The 19,629-nt window shown below is 35.8% G+C and overlaps 3 protein-coding genes across 3 annotated transcripts; 1 reads left to right on the top strand and 2 right to left on the bottom strand.

The window, feature by feature from the left end:
* Positions 1 to 478: 478 nt before the first annotated feature.
* On the bottom strand, positions 479 to 10,964 carry LOC110655946 (6,7-dimethyl-8-ribityllumazine synthase, chloroplastic). Its single transcript, XM_021812456.2, has 8 exons — positions 10,594 to 10,964; positions 10,388 to 10,506; positions 9,502 to 9,597; positions 9,297 to 9,392; positions 9,089 to 9,167; positions 1,525 to 1,571; positions 1,380 to 1,439; positions 479 to 717 (listed from the first exon to the last, which is right to left on the bottom strand). Exons 1-8 carry the CDS (start codon positions 10,721 to 10,723, stop codon positions 679 to 681), a joined length of 666 nt encoding a protein of 221 aa, XP_021668148.2. The 5' UTR covers positions 10,724 to 10,964; the 3' UTR covers positions 479 to 678.
* A 526-nt stretch (positions 10,965 to 11,490) lies between these two features.
* Positions 11,491 to 14,551, top strand: LOC110655945 (uncharacterized). The gene is made up of 6 exons (XM_021812455.2): positions 11,491 to 11,650; positions 11,746 to 11,829; positions 11,916 to 12,003; positions 12,904 to 12,992; positions 13,817 to 13,928; positions 14,107 to 14,551. Exons 1-6 carry the CDS (start codon positions 11,612 to 11,614, stop codon positions 14,328 to 14,330), a joined length of 636 nt encoding a protein of 211 aa, XP_021668147.2. The 5' UTR covers positions 11,491 to 11,611; the 3' UTR covers positions 14,331 to 14,551.
* Positions 14,552 to 15,399: 848 nt separating this feature from the next.
* On the bottom strand, positions 15,400 to 16,790 carry LOC110655944 (GDP-mannose 4,6 dehydratase 1). The gene has a single exon (XM_021812454.2). The coding sequence runs from the start codon at positions 16,699 to 16,701 to the stop codon at positions 15,580 to 15,582; it is 1,122 nt and encodes a 373-aa protein (XP_021668146.2). The 5' UTR covers positions 16,702 to 16,790; the 3' UTR covers positions 15,400 to 15,579.
* Positions 16,791 to 19,629: the final 2,839 nt, after the last annotated feature.

The following is a 19,629-nucleotide window of genomic DNA, read 5'->3' as shown; positions in this document are numbered from 1 at the left end:
TATTTTTAAAAAATTTTAATATATTATTTATTTTTTTATAATAATATGATTAATTTTTTTGTTGTGATAAATAAATACTTTCTTAAATAATTATTAAAATTATAAAAACTCTTTTATCTTTTTAATTTTCTTAGAAAATTTTTTGAAAAAACTGAAAATAAGCAGAAGAAATTCATTGTGAAATTGAGAATTCCATTCCAAAAATTCAATTTATATCATCCAATCTCATGCCTATTAGAGCATCTGTACTGCCGATCTGTTCCCTCGTAATAAAGGAAACAATCTGAATTGCCTTGGCGATGTCTAAGTATCTTTCTGCATTGTTTGACAGTAGTTTAGTCCTGCATTTCATATTTTCTTCGATACCTAACTACCATTCCAAAAACAATGAATGAAAGCGTCTGGCATAGCATACCGGACGATAGAACCCAAATGGGGTAATCTTCAGGAACCTTGTGAGAATTTAAATGTCATTAAATTAAGTGATTAACAGCCACATAATTCTTATTTAATGTGTAAGCAAAAGCCAAAGCGATCCAACTACTAGCAAAACACAACTCGGAATATTGAGGATACCTTTTCAATGTTACATCAAACTCTCAATCCAACAATAGTTGAACAGTTCAAAGGATGTCTACATGAACAGTCTCAGGAAAAAAAGGAATAGCAACAGTATTACTAGTTCAAATGGTGCTCAAACAGGGATGCCATCTCAATCTGCAATATAAGCCAAATCAACCAAGCAAGAAGCAAATCATCCAGTGAAAAAGATTGAAAATGGAATTTTATTTTATTTTCTTTCAATCACTTGACAGTTTAGGTAAATATGTTAATGGCAAATTAAAACATAACTCCAGGGAAATAAAAACCACAAACGTAAATAGATACATATCATAGAGTGGATGTTCAAGACAGTGTTTAAGTCCAGATATAGTATCTTATGGATACTAAATTGGGTCAATAAGTACGGAATGATTCCAACAAAGCGAACTGCAATATTCACTTGCATGTATGCATGTACGTTAGCATTAGATATATGCATTCACTGGTTTCACAATAGCAAGCAAGCCAATTCCTAAACATGTGACAAATTGGAAACTACTACACGTGTGCAAGTATAATCATTGATGCGTGAACCTAAAGGACAATGGCCTTGACTTATTGACCAGGTAATGTTTTTTTTTGTATCACAGCTAGCAGAATTTCATCGCAACACATGCACAAGAACAGTGAGACTTCTCTCCCCACCTTGCCCCTCAAGACAATTTATAGAAAAACTAAGTTAAAAGAAGCACCAAATTACAAAATGTAGAGAAATTAACATTAAATAAAGTAATTACTTAGCTAAAATCATTAAACATTACTTCACATCAACTTACAGCTGTTAGAGCACCCTCGGCACCCTTATTCCCAGACTTGCCACCAGCTCGATTTAAAGCCTGCAGTTGTTATGACATGCAACACTCTCAAATCACAGGTGTGAAGATAGTTCATTTATATAAGATTGCTTTTACCATAACTTACCTGCTCCATGTCATCACAAGTTAGAACGCCAAATATGCATGGAACTCCTGCAACATCATAAATAAATTAAAACTTTTCACCAGGATAAAATTTGTGAGTGAAGCATTGAAATGATCAATGGTCAATGACAAAGACAGATGACAACAAATTTTTCAAGATCATTTGTTAGCTTGCACTACATACTGTATCTCACAGAATCACAAACTTGGAGAACAAGAACGATCAGAAATATTGTTTAAATTTTAGTTTAGGGATATTTTGCATTCCCCATAAGCAATATACTAACCAATACATTTAATTTTCATGTTTCATTGCTACATAAGCTACTATTATACTTGGACTGAGTTTAAATCAATTCAGAAGTATGTGATATTTCAGCAGCTTTCAAATGGTTGGGGTGTGCTGTGTTGGTGATCTAGAGGTCTTGTTGGTTTATGTTTGAGCTATTGTTCTATGTCAGAGGTACTGTAATTTTAAGCCTGTCTCAATCTCATAGTTAAAGTTTCTAAATACAAACACTAAATATCTTTATTACAGAACATTACCCTGTTAGATTTAGAGATCTGAATGCAGTAGAGATAAATTAAGAGATTCTTGGCAAAGGTTGAAGCTATCTTTAATTATTTTCAGAAATTCTAGTCCTGTTGGAAGTTGCATTGCGATAAAGCCCAAACCCCCCACCCCTGGCGGGCGGGAAATAGGTTATCTAGGAATAAAAGAAATGCCAAGGTGTATATTTGTGTCTGTGAAGTGCTAGAGGAGTTTTTATCATTTCTATCTTTAATTATTGTCGACACCATATTTTGGTCGATCCCCAAAATCAATAAAACTTCGAAACCGATCCCCAGTACTAAGTCTCCCTGTGACAGCTAATCACATTTCCGATCCCTCTTTGATAGACAGTCACATTTCCGATCTCTCCTCACAAAGAATTGAATCAATGCTAAGTCCTCACATCAGTCAAAGCCTTACCAGTCTATTAAATCGCTCACCGATCTCTCAAACCCATTGTCGAATCTCCGGACCAGTCAAGTATATTCCTGATCTCTGTTGACAAACGAAATGAACTGACACTAGATCTTTTCTTACCAGTTTTATTGCCGATCTCCCTTTCAAAAGTTTAAGAGCTAAGGTTTTGGTCCGGTTTAATGAGGATTCCGATCTTAAGTGTTCAAGTCAAATTTCCAATTTTAATCAAGTCCCGTTCAGCATTTCTTCCCTACCGATCTCATGCTTATTGTGCTTTCCGATCTCTTACGCTTAGATTAATAATTGCATTTAGTTCTTGTTTTGCTATGCTCAGACAATCAAATACTTAGGCAATTCAGAGATTTTCCAATCACATCCAATCATTGAACAAAGAGCGATTTCATTTCATACCAACATTTGTACAAGTCATTCGGCTGGGGGATCACCCCCAGCCTGATCTACATTTTGCTCATTTTCTCTCTCACCCTCGGCCTCCTCTTCGCTTTCCTCCTCGCCTCCGGGAGCCAGGTCGGCCATCCAAGAGAAGTCCTCCTCTGGGTAACGCTTCTGGAGCTCGGCCAAGAGATCCTTGTGAGCGTTCACATAAGCACCGGCTATTCCTGTCACCATCTCTTCATCTTTTGCCTTAAGCTCCTCAGTAAGGTGAGCGACCTGAGCAGCTTCGTTGGCCCGGAGCGCCTGGACTTCTCCAAGAGCATGATCCCTTTCAGCCAGAACATGAGTCTGTTCGGCCAGCTTATCCTCATAGTACTTCATACGCCCCTCAATTTGAGATATGTAATCCTGAGCGGATGAGAGTTGGGATCGGAGGGATGCCACTTCTTGGCTCTTCTTCTCGACCTCCTTACCCAGGCGGTGAGCCTTTTCCCGGACTACGTGCTGGTTCACCAGGCACTCTACATTCAGACTCATGGATCGGGTCAGGATGTCATCAAGATTGTCCGGAGACAGTCTGTCCCGATCCTCCCGAAGGCAGATAGAAGACCCCAAGACTTTGGCAAAACCAGGGTTCTCCCGAACAGTCCGGTTATTCTCCAGGGAAGCGATCAGCACTTGAGCGCCACGAGAAGGGGGCCTCGCAGAAGGTCGAGAAGGACCCCCTTCTGTGCTTGGAGCAACTGGAGGAGGTCGAGGCGGCTCTTCTCGTCGAGGAGGAGATCGGACAGCTTCTGCGATCGGCGGTCCCGAAGGTCGGGGCGGGCCTCCTTGTGTCTCCCCAGGTTCATGACCGGGTGTTTGAAGCAGTTCCGAACGCTTCATCTCTTTCACCTTCCGGGAAATCTCTCTTTCTTTCTTCCGCTTCCTGGAACCCTCACCACCCGCCATACCTGCACAAAAAAGAGGTCAGTGAGATCGCTAAGGTCCTGAGATCTGAGATGTAGAAAATACCAATGCCGAGGTCAGAGAGCGGAAGTTCGCGATCTTGGCCGGTGATCAGCTGTATGGTCCAATGGTGCAGCTCGGCAGTCACCGCATCTAAACAGGAGAACTTCTGAGTGGCCGCCTGATTCTTCAGTTCCATCACTATTAGGCTTTCCTCCTTGTTCAGGGTAATACGCTTCGGAATCAAGAGCCCCTGGTGCCACCAACTACGGGGGAAGTCCTCAAAGCAGGTCGGATTTTTGCTCCTCAGAATGAAGAAGCGGTTCTTCCAATTCTTAAGGGAGGAGGGCAGATCGGTAAAGAGCCCACAATGAGGCTTCGCTTGAAAAAACTAGTGCTCATCGTCCTTTCGGCGAGTTAGCCTGAGCAGTTCGGCGAACACCTTAGCCGTAGGACTAATTCCCTTAGCTCGGCACAGGCCTCGGAAGGCTACTAAGATCCGCCACGAGTTAGAGTGAACTTGAGCAATGCACACTCGGTGATATTTTAGGACCTCCTTGAAGAAGTCATCCAGAGGGAACCGAAGACCAGCCTTTAACTGTTCCTCGTATACCATAACCATGTCATTCTCTTCAAAGAAGTGATCGGCTCGGTGATCACCGTTACACCGGATAAGTTCGTACGAATCAAGACGTATATTATACTCCTGGCTAAACGATTGCAGATCGGATTCTTGCAAGATCGATGGCAGCTCGTCCATAGGAAGATTCTCCCTCCCTGAAGAAGGTACAAGCCTCGATGGTGCGTTTCGCCCCCGAGCTGGAACGGAGACCCTAGGAGGTTCTAGTCGTGCGCTTGGCCCGACCACCTCTTCTTCATCAGACGACCACGAGAACTGAATGGAAGGAGGGCTCGTCGCTCTCTGACCCTCGGCGTCGCTCATTTTCAAAAGAAATAAAGAATTTAAATTAAAAGAAAGATCAAAGCCCTTACCGGAATCTGATCGGCGTCGGAAGAACTTGAGAAAACGAGAGGATTTTGGGTTTGTTCGCGAGAAACTGAAAATGGAATAAGAGAGCAACTGGCTAACCCCGCCCCCTATTTATATTCGTCCGAGCATTTAATGCTCACGATGTTCCAGGCACTGCATCGGTTAGCGGGACTCGCCAGCTGTTCTGACACGTCTCACGCATATTCCCAAGATTCCATAAAGAGATTGGTTAATTATAGAGCGGCAGATCCAGGTGTTTCGAATTACGGATCGGATAAGTGTCATTCAGGTAAAGAATCAGATCGGATAATCATATTAGAGCTCGGAAAATAATTAATAAGATAATAATTGACAAGATAAAATCTTTATTTCCAAAAGATCGGATTACATCATTTGGGCAATCTCAAGAGATCGGAATACATTTCCAAAAGTCAGATTACATAATTTGGGCGATCTAAAGATCGGAATACATTAGAGATCTGATTACATCAAAAGGCCGATCTCTAAAAGATCAGCGGAACATCCTATCTAAAGAGGCCTGTGTCAATAGTCAACATTGTGACTGATCCAAAGGGGTGTCACCGACCAGAACCGAGGCGCTGTCGGAACACCCAATGTGGAGGGAAGCCGCTGTCGGAACACCCAATGTGGTGAGAAGTCAAATAAACTTGGAAGAGCAACCGTCAAGGGTCGGCAGAACATCAACAATTTGCTCGGTCAAAATCAGTTCACCGATTATGCCAGTTGAACGACTCGAGATCGATACAATCGAGGTCCGCAATCCAGATCGGTTAATTGATTTAGTTCTCTCACCATCATCAGATAAGGTCATCACGATTATTCGATCACCAGGGTCATGAGTTTTGATCGGGAATAAAAGGTCCATCGAAAAGATCAAAACCACAATCCTGTAGGAACAACTAGCAGCTAGGAATAACTAGAATAGGAAAGTAAAGAAGAAAAGAGGAAAATCAGATGGAGAAAGTTTTGGGTCAGGGGGTATATATAGGGAGAAATCAAGCATTTATTGCTGAGCAGAAAACGAAGTGGACGCTTCGGGAATTGAGGGGAATTAATGCTTTGACCGGACCGGGCCTGGTTAAGGGAAGTATTGGAATAATAGAGATCGGAAGAGGGAAGATTGGCATGAAAGATCGGAGAAGGACCATGTTAAGAAGATCGGAAAGGAAGAGAGAGAGAAAGCGAAGGCGCCTCTGCCGTCACCATAATCAGAGCCGAGGTAGTTAAAGCATTGCTGGTAAAATCTCAACCGCACGCGCCCAGAATCGCCACGTTTCGACATGCGCTGTACATCCTAATCTCCACCGTTGATCCAACTTGTAAGGCGAGCTCGAGCCCTTGGATCAAAGAAGAAGACGACAAAACCAGCGCCTTTCACTCCTAGCCCTCGATCCCCGGACAAGAGAATTTGGGACCGTCAGATTAGAAGAAGAAAATGACAAATTTTCTAAAGAGGATCTCAGCCGTCCGTTCTGATCCTCTGTAATTCCTGAGCCTCAGATCATGTCTTTCAAATCGACCCTCCATCTCCTCAAAATAGATCCACGACCCTTCATGGGAGCACCGGTTCCTATAAATACTGCATGAAAACTGTTCAAGGGGACGGAAAAAAGAAAGAAGGTTGTTACTATAGTGGAAGAACTCAAATTTAATTGATTATTACTCGCTTTCATAAGAAGAGCTTTTGGAACCGATTTCTGAAGTGTTTTCTTAAAAGATTTTGAACACTGGAACTTTTCATTTTCAGCTCGTTCATTATCCAGTAGCATTCCCATTTTTCAGTTCCTGGTTATCTGTATTTTTATTTCCGTCGTCCATGTTCAATCTCATTTAAACTCGGGTATAATTCTGACTCGATTGCATTTAGTGAAGTACTCTTTGTTCCAAGGCGGACCTTAGTCTCCTGGCTACCAACTTGCGATTTTATTACGTTCTGTGATTCTGTAGTTAGCTCACTAAATCCGACTTCTTACAGGTCAGTGTTCATATTGCCATTTTATTTAGTTCTTGTTTTGCGTATTTCCTTTTTTCTTTTTCATGCATGTTATTTTCTTTAAGGTCATATCACACTTGAAAATGCAAAGGTAGGTCGTGCTTCAGTTGGCTTCTACATCGGCCAAATCATATTTTTGTTGATCTTTATTATTTTGGAACGCAAGTCATCTAGTCCTGAATAATATATAAGTGGTTAGGATAAAAATAGGTAACTGTATTTTAGGGGTCTCTTTGAAAAAAGAGGGTCTAAATAACACGTCAGGGGAAATAGCTAAATTGAATCGCTAGGCTGACGTAGAAGATAGGCCGGCATAACACCATAAGACGGAATAAAGATCAAATCTCAGATGAGTAAAATGGAACAGAGGGAATACTGGTAAGGCGACCACATGGGAGGTCGGTAAAATCCAGTCCGGCATCCCTTATTTAGTCACAAAATACCAATAAGTTAAAGGAAGCCTTATTACGACCCTTGGCATCTTTAAATACTAGAACTCTTAAACTTAGGCTCTTAAGATATATAGCTGTGATCAAATTTCGAAGAGATCGGAGGAGAGTTCTTATCCGGTCTCAATTCAAAATTTTAATAAATACTTAATAGAGATCGGAGGAGAGTTCTTATCCGGTCTCAATTCAAAATTTTAATAAATACTTAATAGAGATCGGAGGAGAGTTCTTATCCTGTCTCAATTCAATTTTAATCTAACGAGTATCAGAGGAGAATTCTTATCCGGTCTCAACTCAAAATTTTAATAAATATTTAATGGAGATCGGAAGAGAGTTCTTATCCGGTCTCAACTCAAAATTTTAATAAATATTAAATAGAGATCGGAGGAGAGTTCTTATCCGGTCTCAACTCAAAATTTTAATAAATATTTAATAGAGATCGGAAGAGAGTTCTTATCCGGTCTCAACTCAAAATTTTAATAAATATTAAATAGAGATCGGAGGAGAGTTCTTATCCGGTCTCAACTCAGAATTTTAATAAATATTTAATAGAGATCGGGGGAGAGTTCTTATCCGGTCTCAACTCAAAATTTTAATAAATATTAAAGAGTTCGGAGAAGAGTTCTTATCCAATTCTTAAATTAAATTTTAATAAAATATTCCTTTCAAATAAAATTAACATACAACAGTAACTCACTAAGGTTGTCTCATTTACTTATGTATCTGGGTGATCCGAATTTAGTGAAAAATTAAAATTTACTTTTGACAAAAGGATTAACATCTCCATCCGAGCCCTCCTAACTAATTTATGAAAAACGCGAAGTTAAATCTACTTGCCCTTATTGAGGGACGAGGTGGGGTGCCTAACACCTTCCCTACCCGTTTACGGATACCGAACCTAAAATCTCTGTCTTGAAGTGGTTTCATTTCAATCTATTTTCACAAATGGTTTTCTTTAGTTTCCTTCAAAACTAAGGTGGCGACTCCTCACTCTTTCCCACTTCGGTGAGGGTTCGTTCAGGCGACCGCAAAACTCCTTGCGACAATTATTTTCAGAAATTCTAGTGCTGTTGGAAGTTGCATTGCGATAAAGCCCAAACCCCCCGGCGGGCAAGAAATAGGTTATCTAGGAATAAAACAAATGCCAAGGTGTATATTTGTGTCTGTGAAGTGCTAGAGGAGTTTTTATCATTTCTACAGGTAAAGGACAAAAAAAAGAGGCTAATTAAAAATTGCATGCCACCAATGTCACCTCTCTCAAGTGTGCACCTGTGCCTAGGCTCCAGGACCCATTTGTGCACTAATATGCTCTGCGCTTTTAAAAAATATGGGTAATGGGTGTTACAGATGCTTCATTAAAAAGAAGTAATCAAAAAGCTAGGGCCAGAGCTTTTGAAACCCTGGTCAATAGCCCAAAAACACATTCCAAAACCACACCAGCATATGAGTCCATGTTGGCAAGCAAAAAACCTCTGCATAATTTGTCTATACATTAGATACATTCATGTAAACTTTATACCAAATTATTTTGACTAAATAATTGCAGATAACTTATATGGCATTCCTCATCATAGTGTGAACTTGAAAGCGTTTATAAACAAGAACACTAATTATTCTAAATATATGAGCAAAAATTGGTTAAGCAAGCAAATTGACAATCATAAGCTAAAATATGGCTAAAATTTATGTGTTAGAGACATGGAATAGTTGTACTTTAATGCTACTATATCATGTACAGGCAGAAAGAGTGAAATTATTAGAATAATAATAAAAATAGTATAAACTAATAATACCAACCTGAATTTATACCAGCTGAAAGTACTCCAGATGCTGCTGAATTGGCAACCGCATCATAGTGGGTAGTATCACCCCTTATCTACTAACCATAAAAGCTACATGAATTAGGGACTACCATCACGCTTGTACTTGACAAGAAGCTAACCTTATTGCCACATCTAGATTTACCAAATGTTAAAATCATTATGAATATAAGGAGAAATCATACCACAGCTCCAATACATAGAATTGCATGATAATTTCGTGACTTCCCAAGCCTTTCAGCAACAAGGCCTATTTCAAAACTGCCAGGAACCCACACCACCTATCACGAGACAATCAAGAAAATAGCTGTGAATATTTCAAAATTTTCCAATGAAAAGAACCTATAAGAAAAGAAAGGATTACAAAACTCCCTCTGAACAGTTGCGTACATCAATATCCTCTTCTTTGACTGAATATCTCTTGAAAGTTTCCAAAGCTCCTTCCAAAAGCTGCTTTGTCACAATCTCATTAAACCGTGCTACAACCTTTCATGCCATTACTATAGAGTTTCAGTAATGAAAAGCAATTGAGATAGTTATGACAGCAAAACATATAATTAAATAGCCTAAAAACACCATATGAACAAAGATTCTTCGCAACCTAACGGTATCATTGCATCAGCAAACACCAAAATTGAGGAACTCTACTCTAGTTGGTCTAATTTTTTTCATTTGGAGACACTTTCCTCGTTTTAAAATAATAATATTCAGTTCTTGTTGACAATGGGATTCAAAATGATGATCCCATTAGAAATATAAATCTGATTAAAAGCAGTTTGACTTTGCAAAAATTCAATTCTTTTTGTGCAATAATGATGATCCACTGTCAAAAATTGTCCCTTTAATATTTATGGTGTTAGAACAACCTTGATTCCTCACTCATAAAAGAAGTTACCCTTCTCAGTTTCACAATTTTCTGCACATAGATACCAGATACGCGCAGAAAATTATTCACAGTAGTTCTCTGTGATTAGTCTTTGCCTTGTTTGTGCACTTCTGTGTCGTACCTAGAAATCTTAATTGTAGACAATTAGAGACTTTGTATGAAGCGACAAACATGATACATCCAATTTCCCAAACTAGAAGACGAAAATAAGCAAAACAAAAATTGACGGTGCAAGTTGCAAGATGATAGAAATTTGATTCTCACGATAGCAATAGCAATAGCAATAGCAATAATCTCTTATCCTATAACCTATCAAAATCCATTTCGAAATACTTTCAATTAAATTTGAACTCTAGTGATTCCGCAATTCGAAAACGATAGGGAACTGACCACAGCAAAGCGAAGTCCCTCAGCTCTGGTGAGGGATCCAACCAAATGCCTAACCGCCGCCGTTTCCACAAACGAAGAGCGTTGCTTCTGCCTCTCAAGGGCAACGCCAGTCCCAAACCCTGAACTTGCAAATCGAAGATGAACACTGACCATTCAAACCATAAAGACTACAATCTAAATAGAAAATAGTACTAATAGCAAGTAACCTGGCATAGAAGTGGAAAAGGATGAGAATGAGAGGCTTGCTGGTCGGTGAGGAGGAAAGCCAGGTTGGTGATGAAGACGAGTCGAAGATGAAGATACCAGACGGAGACGCGAAGCAGCCAATGAAGCCATTCTGCACTTGGAAAGAATGTAGAAAACGCAAAAGAGGTCGCTGTGAAATCTCAGTAGTGTTAATAAGATGGGAACTGGATTGTTGCCGGTTCAATATTGGAGCTTTGAGCTTTCGATTTGTAGCAGAGGCCGGCCGTTAGGATTCAGGCAGGAGGCGCTGGAAGTAACTGTGCTTTCTAGATTTGAGCATAAAGTTAAGGGGTGGCGTTTGGAAAAAGGGTAGGAATATTTTCAAGCTCATTTATTGTTTAAAAAATTATTAAGTTCTAAATATATTTTATCTTATTTGTTCCATTTATTTTAGGTACATATTATTTAATATTTAAAATATTTAAGAAAATAAGTTAATAAAATATATATTTTTAAAAAAATAAAAAAAAAATTTTACAAATTTATTAATTATTTCTTATTTTATTGTTCTATTCAAATATTATCAAATTTTCATTAAGAGATTAAAACCTTGATAATGTTGACGACTATCAATAATATTGCAATTTGTAAAAATTGTTTAAACATTGATTAAAAATTTATAAAAACAATAACGCAATAATATTGTTTATCTATCTATTTTTTTTAAATAATTTAAACATAACTATTAAAATTTATAAAAATTGATTAAAAACTATAATACACATGAATTATAAAATTTTTTTATTAAATTAAATTTAATTATTTTTAATTAAATTGTTAAAATTAAAATTAATAATACAATTTCAATATTTATTAAAATTAACAGGTATGCATTTTGCTCTTTCTTTTGGACGAATAAAAAAGTGCCAATATTCTGTCTTTTTTAATCCTATTTTCCGATGCTTATGGCTCAAAGAGAGTTGTTCTAAAGTCCATATTGTTCTGTTAATTTCAACATTGAATTGCAGAGTAGCAGTTATGGGGGCCTCAGAATCCACTGTCTCGAGTTCGCAGCAGGTAGCTTTCTGATTTCACTTGTATATCGAAGATAAATTGCGTTACTGCTAACTTTACTTTTATTAACACTGCTCTTTAACTACTTTCGTTTAAAGGCACTGGCCGATGAGATCACCACCGTTTCCGAGCGATCGCAAGGCGTCGATCCCATTTTGGAAAGGCTTAAATCCCTTCAAATTGTATGTTTCTTGCCTTTCAATTTTAGCTAACATTTGCTCAAACTTTCCTTACTGATTCCAACTCATTTCATCGGTTTTAACTCTAGTCAAGGCCAATTCTGACGTCGCCTCCGACGGAGGAGGGCAGCTTGACTGACATTTTGATCAGGAAGCCGTCATCTTCATCAGCTCATGGTAAGTCCCAGTCAAGCACTCGTCTTTCTCTTTTTCTGAGTTTGAATTTAGGGTTTGAAATGAGGATTTTTTTTTTTTTTTTATCCTGCTGCTCCCATTCTCTTATGTTTCATCTCGATTGACTTTGCTCGCTTTCCAATCGTGTACCAGAAGCAGAATTGCAACAAGAACATCAAACAAATTTTTATTGTTGTTCCAGTGTGCTTAGGAATAATTTTAGGCTATAGCATGTGTTACAGAATTGACATAAATGTAAATAAAGCGTCAGTTTAACATGGTTTTGATTATTAATTTTAAGTCATTTGTTTAAGGGTTTCATTTTGCACCTATGAAATGAAACTGCTTTTCTTTTAACCAGTTATTTCTTTGTTTACAGCTTATGCACTGTGATTGCTGCCACTACTAGGATTTAAAACTAGGGGGCAACTGTAGTGTAATAATGGGAGTGGTAACTCTCTTTTGCGCTCATGTTAACCAAGAACTTTAAAAAGTTCATTTCAGTTCTGTCTCTCTTTATAACACTTCCTGGTCTAAAAGCCAGGTACATTTCATATTGGAGGAATACAGAGAGTTAATAATGAATCACGCGCATCAGAAGAAAATCACTGATCATTATACTTTTTTCATCTAGTATTTTTCCTTTCCTTTGAGTAAAATTAATGTTCCAGAAAGTTGAATGAGTTGAATGATGGCTGTTTAATTTGGTTTTCATTTCAGTATACAGTCTTAGTTCTTATATTGTTATATTAGTTATTCGTTTAAAGTTTGTTGCTTTATGTTTTTCATCTCCTTTTAAAAGAAAACTTATTTTTATTGGCTGATTTTTCTATGTTCTTTACCTTTACTTTTCTTGTTTTATTCTAATTTTTCGATGTGCTTTATTCGTAATGGTCAATGTAGCTACTGTGAATCCAAAGGTGCTACTGGAGCTCTTCTCAATGTATCGTGAATGGCAGGACGAGAAGGCCCAACAGATTAGCAAGAAACAGGTTTACCATTTCTGTCATAAATGGATAAATGATGTTTGCTGGAGAACAGTTTGTTAATGGTAGTAATGTTTTATGCTTTGAAGAGGCATGGGATGGATCAGAAGATTGGGGGGCCTTTATTAATTCATGTTCAACTTAAGATCTGGATTGGATTCTGACACTAGGATACACTTGCCTTGTGAACATGGACATTGAACTTAGGTCTATTCTAAGGCAAGAAGAACTTAGATATGAACCAAGATCACTTATAAGAGCTTTTTAAATTGGCTTCGCAACTATTCAACTCTTACATTTTGGTTGTATTGATGACCAAATGAGACAAGTAATAAGATATTGTGATAGTGTCAGTAGGATAAAAATGTGTAGCGTCAGTTGCTCTTTATATCTAGTTAACAAATAACAGTGTTCTGGTTTGGCTTCAACTACATTCACACCTCATTAGCTTGATTCTTACATATATCAAGATCTGTTCCATGGAGGACCTGATTCAAGTGACATAAGTTTGAGAAGCTTATGATTCAACCACCTAATCTTTTTTCCCTTTCTATGAGTAGATATTATAGTGCAATAACAGGTTAGTATCTGCTGGAAAGAAGCTACTCACAATATCTGCTGGAAAGAAGCTACTTACAAACTGAAACAGTAATCTATTTTTGCAGTTAGCACATGAAAATTGGAAAGTCTATGTTTGGAAATCCTTTTAGTGGGTTGTTTTATTTTGAATTGGTAATAGTTATCAAGCAATGCAAAATTTTTGGCTAATTAATACTTTAGGAACTAGTAACTTAGGGTATGTGCAATATAATCTGCTGAAAAAATTGCAGGAAGAGATTGAAAATAAGATAGAAGTTGCGGATGCTTTGGCAACCAAACTTCATCAACGGTTTAATTACTCAGTGTCAGCAATGAAGACTACTTCACAACATCTTTCAGAAGGTAATTGATTGTGTATCAAATTGTTATAGATTAATAATAGATTATATAATCAACATTCAGAAAATTTTCCTGTCAACTTGGCTCACCACAGTTTGATGAAGCCACTCTTGGTTTCACAACTTGTATTTCACAACTTGTATCAAGACGTTGTTTGCACTCACTTTGGAAATGCCTGCAGTTCATGCACTACAAGTGGAGATTGGGGAGCTGAAAGGGAGGTTGACTGAGGTTATCAGCAATTGTGATGCATTGTGCAAAAGAATTGCTATGGAGGGGCCACAATCTCTTCGGTCATCTGTTAAGCCATTTGCTGTTGCTACTGCTGACTCAGATATCAGCTGTAAACCAGCTTCCCAGTTATATCTAAAAAGATCACCTTCGAACGAAAACAAATCAGACTAACTTTCACATTCTAACCCATTCCATTTGCTTGTATATAGTCATTCCCTAACCCTTGCTGGTTCACTTTGGAAATGAAGGATGTAAAATCCATTTCATTTCAAATTATTTTTATATAGAAGAATTGTCACTTTTTATATCTTATGTTTTCAATATAGATTGAATTCATTTTAAATTATGAAACCATTGTGAAAATTTTATAAATGCTACAATTTTTAGATTTATTTTTTATTTTTTAGTTTTTATTTTTGCAATTGCTATTAATTTTTCATAAATAACTTTTTACTGCTACTTGATGATGACATTATGCTCAATTTCTAGCTGCTGCATGATAAAGTCACTATGCCCACCTGATATGAACTCAGATCTAGTGTTTCTTTTCCTGGTTTTATAAAAGGTAGAACTTTATTGGTTGGAGAAAAGCATCTTGCTCTCCCCGACATGAACTCAGATCTAACTGGCTTTTGCAATCTCTCCTAGAAAAGGTTAAACCAAAGAGAGGAATAAGAAACCCCCACCTTGTATTATTAAATTGGCAGATGAGTGAACGATGAACATAACCACACATTGATAAGATCTAGTCGTTACAACTCGAAAGCACTGGATACTACATCCGTGGGTGACATGTGCCCAGATTTTTCCTTGCTTTGGCACGTACTTTTATTTTTTAAAGAATCCATTGGCATGTAACGTGACCGGATGAGACGCCCGCCGTGTTGATTCTGACACCAACTTCGATCACTGCCCAAACTAAACTGAATTTGTACAAAAGCTTTCCAAAATCGAATACAACTAGCCCAAAGCCAACGGTATCTTCAAATTGAAATTGGTTTTCTGTTGAAAAATATCATTTGAAAGTATATTTTCAGTTCGTTTAAAATCTTTATCAAATTCATTTGACAAAATGTTATATATTTTTTCAAGTATAATTCTCTCAATCAAATATTAGCATTTGATAAAATTCTAATTTTAAATTTTCTGTTCATCACCAAGAAGTGGAAGGTTTAACAAGGGAGAAAACGAATTTGGAAAAAAAAAAGGACAATATTAAAAGGATCTAACACCGAAAGAATTTGATCCCAGAATTTTTCTCTGCACTAAATTTGATTCCAGATGATAAAACAACTGAACATTAAAAAAAAAAAAAAAAAAACACTGATAAATTTAAATTGTCCTCCCTTAAAACAAAATGAAGCTGTCTAAATGCAAAGTTTTGGTGACATTATCCCAATAAACTCATATTGCTACATCATCAAGGCTGTTGCTGGGCATCCATATATCCAGCATCAACCAGCACCTTCTCCCTCTTAGCAAGCTCAATGTCTTCATCCACCATCATCTTCACCAGCTCCTCAAACCCCACCTTTGGTTTCCATCCAAGTACTTTCCTTGCCTTGCTTGAATCTCCTTGCAAATTGTCCACCTCCGCTGGCCTAAAATATCTCTTGTCAATCACCACATGATCCTTCCAATTCAAACCCACATACCCAAATGCCACCTCCAAGAACTCCTCCACCGTATGCGACTCCTCCGTCGCCACCACGTAATCATCAGCCTTTTCTTGCTGCAGCATCATCCACATAGCCTCCACGTAATCCCCAGCAAATCCCCAGTCCCTTGACGCCTGCAAATTTCCTAGAAATAGTTTACTTTGCAATCCTATTTTAATCCTCCCAACAGCTCTTGTAATCTTCCTGGTAACAAAATTCTCTCCTCGCCTAGGCGATTCGTGGTTGAATAAGATCCCATTACATGCAAACAACCCATAAGCTTCACGGTAATTAACTGTGTACCAATGCGCCGCGCATTTGGATGCTGCGTATGGAGATCTTGGATGGAATGGAGTTGTTTCCGATTGGGGAGGCGGAGTGGACCCAAACATTTCAGACGATCCAGCCTGATAATAACGGATATGACTTCTTCCCGTGGCAGCTATATGAGATCTGACGGCCTCAAGGAGGCGGAGTGCCCCAGTGGCCACCACATCAGCGGTGTAATCAGGAATTTCGAAAGAAACAGCAACATGGGATTGAGCAGCGAGATTGTAAACCTCGTCTGGAAGGATGGTGTCGAGCCAGCGGCGAAGCGAGGATGCATCAGTGAGATCAGCATAGTGTAGCTTCATACGGGCCTTGTGGGTATTGTGAGGATCGATGTAGATGTGATTGATACGCTGGGTGTTGAAGTTAGAGGACCGACGGATCAGACCATGAACCTCATACCCCTTGTTAAGGAGAAATTCTGTCAAGTAGGAGCCGTCTTGGCCGGTTATTCCGGTGATCAGAGCTATTCTGGGTTTTGGTGGAGCTTCAGCGTCGCCATTGACGGTGGGTGTGGCCGATCCGGATCTGGTTGTGTTGATGTTGGTTGCCATTGAAAATTAGACCGTCCGATCTGGGAGGAATGAATGGGAAATGGGCAGTAGTAATATTGGTGATTTGACTGAAGAAATTTATAAGAAATTGGAAAGATAACGCGGTTTTCCGCTAATGGTTGTGCACTTGGTCTATTTGGTCATAAATCGAACCAAATTAAATTTAAGAACGCATGAAAATTAAAGTAATTATCAAAAGAAAAAGATTAAATTATCTAAAGTAAAATTAAATTAAATGAAAACTTTAAATTACATATCGATTTAATAATTTGATTCAAATTAAACAATGAACAAACTAGACTGTATAGTTGACACAATTTAATCATAATTATTAATCATAATAATATTCATATGAAATTCATAATTATTAATAATTATAATAAAATTATTATATACATTTCATTATCTAATTTTTGTCTTAATGGAAGGATTGCCATGACAAAGAATGTCAGAATGCTCAATATAATGGAAGGAAGGAAATTAAAAAAAATATATTGATTTTTCTCTTGATGTGTATCCTTTACTGATCATTTTATAGTTACTTACAGTTGCTCTGTCACTGAATTTGACTATTTAAAAATTAGTAATGAGATTAATTAAACATAAATTGATCAAATTATCTTAACTTTGAAATATAAAATTAATAAAAATTTTAAGACTCATTCACTTGTGAAAAATTAAAATAATTTTTTTAATTATTTTTATACTTGTCAACTTTTTAAATACAGAATTAAAAAAAATAAAATCTTAAAAATTAATTAAAATTTGAAAAAAAATTTAAAGTTTTTCTTTATAATACAATTTTGTTTTTTAATTGTTTTCTACATGAAAAATAACAGATTTTATATCTAAAATTATAATATTTTATATAATTTAATTTAAATAATTATTTAAAAAATTTATTTGCAATAAAAAAAAAATTAACCATATTACTTGTAAAATAAATGGCTAACATATATTTAAATTTTTTAAAATAAACTAAAATTTTAAATATATATTATAATAAATTTTTATTATGATGATATATAAATAATTTTTAATTTTTCAATTAAAAATTATTTCTTATTACTAAAATGTAAAAACATTTTTTTGATATGTTTCTGTATTTTTCATAAAAAGTAAAATTTTTAATAATTAAAAACTAAATAATAAATATATTTTTTGTTACGAATAAACATACCACTAGTATCCCTTAGGCAAAAATTTTTGCCAATAACAATATCATTAAAACGTCATAATAGGATTATTATGGCATTATTAATTACTTGTCCTTTGTTCTAATAATTTTTACTTGTCCTTACTCCTTATTCATATGTATTAATAAGGCCAATCATGACCGGGAAATAAACTTGGACTTATTAATTTAATAGGGAGCAATCAGTCCTAGATGTTTTTCTTTTGTCCATTTTAGAATGAGTTTGCCCTTACATTTATAGCAACATTATAAAAAAATTATCATAGTTACTTAGTTTTGGCTTAATATTATTAAAATTAACTTTAATATTAATCAGAGACCAATTTATAGAAAAATTATAAAAATAAAATTGACTTTATTTTAAAAATTAATTGCACATGATACATTTAGAATGGTGAAATCATAATTTTAATTTTTAATATGAAATTATTAAAAATTTATAGAAAACGTAACGTTGTTGACACGGCAGCACATAAAAATCAAACATTGAAATGTCGATATTATGTTTTTAGTGCTTGCCACACGCTTCACCACCCTCAAACTCAGCACTTCAACACTTTCTTCTATTGCTGGCGTACGCTGGAAATTGGAGGCTTGGAGCGCATGTTATCTACAATTTATCCGGTAAACTGCGAATTACCTATTTCCAATCAATTTACTCTTCCATCTTTCTTTTCCTTTGAGCTTTTTATGTTTATTTTTTTAATATTCTTCACATTTATATTATTTCGGAACAGATTCATAGTTTTCGTTAAATTATTTGAATTTTATCTATTTATTTTGTAGTATTTATTGTCTATTTTTTATGACAAATTGTTATTTCCTCGTCTACGAGTATCTACTTTCAGTTTCTGTTTTATCATGAAATTACTAAGCAGCACAAATAATCTTGATGGTTATCAAATTAGACTTGTATGAAGATCGTAAGGTCAACAGTAATAAATTAATATTGAATAGAAGCACTTCTTGTTGAATAATTAATTTAAATATTTTATCAATACAATTAGTTTATTAATATCAAGATAATTTATATTATATTTTGTATAAATAATTTATTTTAAAATTTCTCATAAAATTTTGAAATAGTGTAAAATTACACTTTACATTTATATTTTATCTCTATTTAATTAAAATTATTTTTTATTTTCTTTAAAAAAAAAAGCTGGTTCAATTTGAAAATACCTGTTTCCCTTTTGTCGGTGGATTTTTTTTTTCCATTTTATTAAAGTAGTCGGTGGAATCATATCTTGCATGCATTATTTTCCAATAATTACAAAAACGTTAGGGAAAAGTATAATTTTATATGCATGAGAATGTTTTTTTTTTTTTTTTAGGATTATGTTTTTTTTTAATACGTGAAGTTTTTATTTTGTCTAGAAATATAAATATATATTTTAACTCCAATTTAATCAAATGATTAAAAATTCAGAATTTGTAACTAATTATTTTTTAATGATTCCATCATTTTATCCAATTTCTTATGTTATAAAAATAACTTTGAGTACTATTAGAAAAATAATTTAATGGTTAAATATATAATATAAAAAAATAAAAAAATTCAAATCTTAATAGATTTATTTCTTTAAAATATATGTTTGGCTAATTGAACAATTACAGGTATATAATTTATACTTCACAAAACAATGAGAATGTAACCATTAAAACCTTGGCCATTAAATATTTTGATAAGGGATGGCAGCTGATCAATAATTTAATTTAATATATTTATATTT

This window comes from Hevea brasiliensis, chromosome 16 (assembly GCF_030052815.1).
Source record: "Hevea brasiliensis isolate MT/VB/25A 57/8 chromosome 16, ASM3005281v1, whole genome shotgun sequence".
Taxonomy (NCBI): domain Eukaryota; kingdom Viridiplantae; phylum Streptophyta; class Magnoliopsida; order Malpighiales; family Euphorbiaceae; genus Hevea; species Hevea brasiliensis.
This window is presented reverse-complemented; position numbering and strand designations above follow the sequence as displayed.